Raw genomic sequence first — 7715 nt, forward strand, 5'->3', positions numbered from 1 at the left:
GTTGCAAGTGCAATGTGCATGTATAGGAAATATTTACTGCTGTTCATAAGGGGCAATATTAAAAAAAGTTCTGCATTTTGTCTAGCGAAATTGTTCCTAATATTATTATCTAGATCTTTCTCATCTCGCAGATTTGAATCGTCGTTAAAGGAGTCACTCCTATAACTTACTGTAGGGTAGTGTTAAAGCAAAAAATTTGAAAGTCTGAATCTGTTGCAAGGTTGTTAATGTAAACTGCAGTTGACCATGGTCATTATTCTAAACTTAAAGACAACATAAGCATTACATCCAGTGGCATTCTAGAACTTTATTTACGGTCAACATTTCGCATAATTACTATAGCAACTTGTAATCATCACAAAAACATAAAAATAACAGCTAAAAATCAATAGGCTACTACAAAAAGAAAAAAAATTTCATTTCACACAGATTACAGATTTTAATATTAAGTGATAGAAGAGCAAAAAAACATGCTTCGTTTCTGTGAACAACAACGCTTGGTGTATCTCTCCGTTGATAGAGTGTCGCAAAGGCTCAATCACTGTTTTTCTTAAGTTCGTAAAAACGCGGTGCAGTTGTATTTTAACAGGTGTTGTTGTGAATGCGGTTATGAAAAACAGGTGTGATCTGGTCATGCTGATATATTCGGATATTATCTGCATTTATACAAATAAAAATTCCTTTCACTTAATGCATTTTAAAATATTCACCGTCACACGAATCTCATCACAAAAAAAAAAAGAAAACAGCAATAGAGGTATCGCATTGTTAGTCAATGGAATTAAGATGTCTTCTACATGAAACCAAACAACAACAAAAAATAGTGAAAAACATACTTTTAGAATTATTTCGCTTCAATAACAATCATCGGGCACGTTTTAGTTAAACATCTCGGTTCATAGTGAACTGTAATCTAATTTTTTGTTTTGACCGTTTATAACATAAATTTAATTCAGCTTCTGAACTTGCTTTAAATTTTCAAAAAATAATTCCTAAAGTATGTCCAACATACAAAAAGTTATAATTGTTTTTTATAAAATTGTAATTATTAAAAGCATTTTGAAATAGGCTACTTACTATACCTCAGTACATTTTATATTATTGTTACAAATGAAAACTATTAGTTTGAAAGCAATAAAGTTTGATTAAATACGTCCAACTTAAAATTATTTTTGTTGACAGAAAAAAATAACTGTTCAATTGTCATCGGTCTGTGTCTACTCTACAAAAATGTCTTCTTACAAATTAAAGACAAGTATTGCAACAAAACGGTTACAAAGTTAGGCTACAAATGGAGTAACGCTCAGAAGAAAAAAAAGTTTTAGCATCGCTGTTCTGTGTCAGTCCTCGACTTGCATCTTCTTGATTCTCAATTCGCCGCGCGTTCACCGGAATGTCCAACTGAGACATGACGTCACAATGACGTACTTTTTTGCTTCCTCTCATCGACAAGCGCAGGTCTCCACCGACATGTTAGGGTAAACTTTCAAGACAACGTTGTCGTTTCTGTCGAAGAACAGCACACTGAGAGACATGAGTTTCTCGGGAACGCAGCACGGAGCAGGCACTTCAGGGTTGATTCCGAACGACTTTATGAACGCTTGAATGATGGCATGATTTGAAGGACCAATTTTCTGTAACCAATATTTTGGTTTAGAATAAACGGATATTGCAGGCTACTAGCTTAGTAGCTTACCGCAACCATTACCTGCTCTTTTTCTGTCGATTTGGCTCACTATAAACGGTATTTTTAATCTTATGTAACAAGTTACAGAAATTTAACAAAAACTAAAGGAAACAACTATTGTTATGTGCCTACCTTCATTGTATTAAGTTCACATTGTCCGGAGCAGTAATATGCGTCAAAGTTTTTCGGAGATATGATCCAGTCAGCCCAACCAATGTCGTTGAAATCGACATGAAGCGATTTTCTTGAGCAAACTTGCTGTGCACGGTTTAAAGCGGGCTCTGGAGTTGTAACCGTTTGTTCTTTTCTACATTTTCGCGATTTTCTTCCTTTTCGCGATTTTCGTCCCTTTTTGCATCTTCGTCCACGCTTTCTCTTCTTCCCTTTTTTGCTTTGCGCCAATGTTTTTCGGTCTTGTAATTGTTGAATCACTCGTCTTTCAGATCGGCCTCCGTCGTGCAATTCCGTTTGGTCGTTATTGTTTATGGATGGATACCCAGTGGTGTCTCGTGCGCTGTTATCGTTCCGATGAGCTTCCCCTGGAAGTTCGTTGCCATTATCATCACTTGAGGGCAATAGTGATGCTTCTGCTTGCCTTTGATTGGCTGAACGGCGAACCTGCAAAGCGTTATTACATCTTTGTCAACATGTTTTACCAAATTAAAGTTAACAGTTACGCTACAACCTAGGCTATAATGTAAGCTATTTCCTACTTACAAAGCTATTAGCCTGTGGCGCTTTTGTGAACTAAGTAAGCAAGTTCATAGTAAACTCTATGCAAATACATAAAAATTTTCACACTTTTAACCAAATTGCACATCCAGAGTGTTTTAAATAAACTAAACGCCACACATCACTAATCACGACAGCATCCCTTACCCTCCTGTTCTTATCAGCAGCAGTTAAATTTCCCAGCGTGCTCCAAATTCCATTTGTGATAGGAATTTCATCTGCTGCAGGTACAATTGTTTCTGTGTCGTTGCAGTAAACAATTAAAATTGGTGTCAGGGAAAGCGACTTCGACGGAAAACGATGATTGCGGTTAACATCGCTGTTTCTTTTCCGTCTATCCGTTCCCATAACAACAAAGTAGGCTGGCAGACCAGGCCTGTTAGCTTCCGATGCCAGCGACGAAACATCCGATAGATTGTCGATTGAAGACGCACTACGACGTCTTCGGCGCGTCAACAAGTTTTCGCGGTGGTTGAATTTCACGATGAGGATGTGACCGGGTCGACGCGCCTTTGACGCAAGATGTGCTATGTGATCGTCAACCCATGCAAAAGAACTTGATGGTCGAATTGTGATCAAACGGCCGACTCTTTGGTAAACCTGAGATAAAAAAAAATTAATTAATTTTAAGAAAAAAGGGCTGTGTCATAAGAATAGCCTACAGACCTTCGCAAACTTTTTTTTTATTGTGTCACTTAATGTAAGAAAATAATGTTTTATACTACCTCTTGGTGGCGGTTTCCAATGTAAGCTACTCACTGTATGGCCATTTTTAAATTGTTTAGCGATTTTAAAATTGCGATTTGAGACCCCCTTTAGGGTCGCAACCCATAGTTTGGGAAGCCCTGGCTTACAGTGTCAACAATTTTTTTGTTTCTAAACCGTTAAATAACTTCTCTTACGTTTCTAGTCCTGTTTTTTCCACTTCCGAGTTCGGAAACTTTGTAAACAGATATGTCTGCGGACCATCCTGATCTTGAAAGGTTTTGCGACTGGAGATCACCCGCAGAATGCAAAGCAGCCTTACGAAGTCCGTCTAATCTCAACTCGCCGGCAACAATGCTTTCTGAGGTGGGAATTGAGGTGACATTAAATGCAAACACCCTCATTTTCTGCCGGTTTATGCTCAGATGGCTGCTAGCTGTCCCAGCTGTATTTGCTTGTGGCCTTGTTACTTTTGAATAAGGTATGATGATCATCGGTTTGCCTTTATCCCTCAATCTATTGGGCGTTTCTCCTGCAAAAAGGCAAACAGATTTTCACTACAAATAAGGAAAGAAAAACAAGTCACCCAACATGCGATAACAAAAGATATGATGTGCGATTATTTTCTAATGCACAAATGACCCGGTGGAATCCTAGCATTTTAGCTGCCCAGGTGGCCACAAACCCTTCTAATCTGATAAGACTAATGCATAAGCAGAAAGCTGTAACCCTATAATTATTGTATGGACTTTGTAGACTAATTGCATTATCAAAACCCCAGATTGTTGAAAATATTTGCAAAATTACCATCCTTTTTATACAAAATGACAACAAGAGGATTACGATTTCTAATCTTCGCACTAAAGTTACTACAAATGCAGTTCAGTGCAGGTGTTCCGCACTATCCAATGACTTGAAAGTAGTTCCAAATTAATTTTGTTACTGAGATCTGACAAAAAGCCTATTATCTCGCTTTTCACCGCTATAGTGCTGTCAAAACGGTGCTTATTATAGCCAACGCCATGTTTGCGAATTTCGTTATGAAAATCAGTTAAGTTTGATATTGACAAGATATTGTAAACTTTTTGGACAGTCTTGTGAGAATTGGCTTGGTGTGATTAAACGAATCAAGCCAGAAATTACACCTGTTGAAACATACAAGGTATATTTTTCAGCTGAATAAATAATTGGTTCGATTTTGTTACACGTGCCAGAAAAGGTATGTTTTCCGTTTCTTATTCTTCAACAATAACCGAATGTGGCTTGGTCACAAATAAAATGTTGGTTAGCCTACCGTAAAAGCACCTGCTTTAGGTTTAAAAAGATATATTAAGTTAGTATCAACCATATAAAAATATTTTTTGATGTTCAATCTTCAAGCAAACGTGGGAAATGTAGTTAACATTTGAAAACACGTTTATTTGCATTTATTAACCTCAACAGCAGTTCAATTTTATTCTCTACTTGGGGTTGTTCGAAACGAATTTCGCTAAAAAACAACAACTCTTGACTAAAAAACAACAATTTGAAAAGAAATATAACAAATAACTTTGTAACGAAACCAAACTTTAATTCTTTTAAAAAAAATTTGAATTGTTTGTAAACACCTCCAATTTTTAACAAAAATGAATAGGCTTGTCATAGTTTGGTGTATCGCGTCAGGTCACAGGCTTTGGATTTTGCCACACGTTTAGTTTGCCCTTTTTGTATTTGGTGTTTTGTCGCGCTCACAAAGATGTTTAATAAATGTCAAAATAAATGGAAGCGAAATCAAGGAATTTTCTTCGAAAACTTTTTTTGAACAGCATATTCTATACGGCAGTGCATGCAGAACATGTTTGTAAGAAAGATATCAACATTTGAACAACGCGCTAAGAATTTGTTTTTAAATGAGCAAACTTTGAAATCTTAAAGCAAGCAAGCTACTTCTTTTGCATTAAATAGAACTTAGCACAGCAAGATAGCACAGAACTTAGCACAGCACAGAACTGAGCATCTGTGTTTAACACTAAATTTTATGCGAAAAAAAAAAAATTTTATGCAAAATTATATACAATCAAAAATTTTAACTGGCAGTGAAAACTGCAGAATTTTCACTTTGAAAAGTGACTGCTTGGTTTCGGCAAACGTACAACAAACGTTGGATCAATGTAAAAAAATGATTTGCTCTCTGCGTAAACGCTTTCCTTTGATCTTTCAACGGTGTGATGAGTTGGTGGGTAGGTGTGTTTAATCCTGTGATGTCTAAAGCAATTATCAATTGTATTACGCAGGTCGATTTGTCATTTAAATTAGCCAAACCGCTAACTACAAATTTATGGCTTCTAGCAGTTGGTTGCTAAAGAAAGTTTGGCCAACTATTATGTTTTAACGAAACTTACAGCCAGATTTGTTGAAACGGAGATTAAATATGAGTAGGGCAATTTTTAATTTTACTTGTTTCATTGAAACATTTTACTTAACAAATTTTAGGTACTATTTAAAGGTTAGTTAGAAATGTGTGCTTAAATCTTGTGCAGGTTTAGATGAGCTATTATTTGCACTTTGTTCACTGCAAATATAACTCAAACTGGCATTTCTCCAAATTTTGAATCGAATCAATCGAATCAATGTACAATCACAAGAAAATAATTTTTTGCAAATATATTTCGGTAAAACATGCTTTTGACTAAAAATAAAATTTTGACTTAATTTTTGCCTAAAACTAACTCTTAGAAATATTTAGGCCTACAGCTTATGATATTTTTAATAGTTAAGTTGTCAACTAATTATAAACACTAAAATAGCTTACCATCTTACGACGTTTAGAAAAACAATATAATTGTTCAGACTTTGTTCTAATCAATGTCTGCAACCCCATATGGTGGCTGGTTATTTTATAGATATAAACCATATGAACGAATGAGATTTATCGCTGTTATAGGCCTAGATGTTTTTTAAATAACTTTTCACAAAAAATTTTAAGCTAAGCGCTTTCGAAATTTTTACCTGCTACAGAAAAAAAGCTCCTGATCGTATTTCCCTGGGATTGCGCATTTATCAGCATTAAGCTCTTGTCTTCTGAATACGTTCTGTATAACTCCAGCATAAAATCTGGTGGGTTAGGCAAGATGCGGTGTGGGTTTTCATTCTGTTGGCGATGATGAGAACTCAATATATTTCTTCGATTAGTTTCTGTAGATTCAGATGATGTATCAAGAGTAGCTTTAACATTTTCTTGGTAATCCGGAAAACCACGGTGAGCAGCCATGTGCTCAAATCCAAACATATGCCTCATTGTGGAACGAAGCAATTCCCTGCGTGAACTGTCGGAAGTGTGAAACGCTGATTCCGTGTGTTTTTCTGTGGCGGTATTTTGTTTTCTTCTTTTTTTCCCTTTTCGTCCTTTTCGTTGTCTTTTGTGTTTTTGTTTATGTTTTGGTCTTCGTCTTGGCGGAGTTTCTAAAGGACTTCCTACATCATCGCTAACAGCGTGCAAAGAGCTAACATCGATTGATAATTCTCCTGAATTTTCACTATTTCTTGTTGCATTGCTGAGATCATCGGAAGACTGTCTTTCCAATCTTCGGGATTTTGTACTTTGAGGTCCCGTTAAACTTTGAGAGGATTTACGATGTCTTCGAGCGTCGCATAACACAAGTAGCGCACAAACAATTAATAAACACAACCGCATGTCGTCGGTAATCGAATTGTTATGTCTTTCTGAGAATATTTTCAATCAAAAACCTGCGTGCAAACCACATTTCCATAAAGATATTAAATAAACCTAAACACTTATTAATTTTGAAATTTTCTAATACGATTGTCAGGTTAAACACTGAAGGAATGCAACTATTCTAACTATGTTTAAGAGCTTTTATGGCTCGTCCTCCAACGGTGCCAATCTAACATCTGGCCAGTAAACCAGAGACTATGATCTTACGAATCGTCTCAAGAAAAAGGCTTCACAATTTTCTTAGTCGTTTATTTCCTTTTTGTTTTTCTTCGGTTTGAACAATTGTTTTGATATATCTCAATGACGCAGGTGGTTATTTAGAATTTCAAACCGCTAAATTCTGCGACCGTGCCATAGTGTTGCGACTTTGCCAACTTGTTTTAACTTACTATTAGTCCGTCCCAAGCACGTCTTACTCTGAACGTTCGCTTTCTGTCACTTCCACCTTTTTCTAGATCTCTTCTATGTTGACAATATCGTTTTCACTGCGATAGCCACAAATAAAAACAAACTGAGATGATGTGTGCATGAATTTAATTTACAACCCTTCTTCTCCACATTGATCAAATAAATTTCAATTATTTTTAAAGTTGTACAGTAGATATAGTGACATAACAATGCGATGCTTTTGTATCTGCCCCCATTGATTCAACGCCTGACGTTGAACCAATGTAAAAAAGGATTGATTCACTGGCTGGGGCAGTATTGAGATGTTTATTTGGTTGAAAAACTTCTGGTTGAAACAGCTGCGTTGCAGAATTAATTTAGCGCATACAAAATTAGCACAATCTGAGATTTAATCATTAGAGAACATGGGTTAGCCTACTTTTTCTATTCATAAATTGAAACATCATTGGTTAATGGTTAGTTGATTTA

At 36.0% G+C, this 7715-nt stretch overlaps 1 protein-coding gene across 1 annotated transcript; it reads right to left on the minus strand.

Annotated features, from left to right (window-relative positions):
* Positions 1–298: 298 nt before the first annotated feature.
* Positions 299–7369, minus strand: LOC145787432 (uncharacterized). Its single transcript, XM_082599176.1, has 6 exons — positions 7229–7369; positions 6113–6850; positions 3322–3656; positions 2567–3019; positions 1820–2305; positions 299–1634 (listed from the first exon to the last, which is right to left on the minus strand). Exons 2-6 carry the CDS (start codon positions 6795–6797, stop codon positions 1443–1445), a joined length of 2151 nt encoding a protein of 716 aa, XP_082455302.1. The 5' UTR covers positions 6798–6850; positions 7229–7369; the 3' UTR covers positions 299–1442.
* Positions 7370–7715: the final 346 nt, after the last annotated feature.

Source organism: Aplidium turbinatum, chromosome 18 (assembly GCF_918807975.1).
Source record: "Aplidium turbinatum chromosome 18, kaAplTurb1.1, whole genome shotgun sequence".
In the NCBI taxonomy this organism is placed as follows: Eukaryota; Metazoa; Chordata; class Ascidiacea; order Aplousobranchia; family Polyclinidae; genus Aplidium; species Aplidium turbinatum.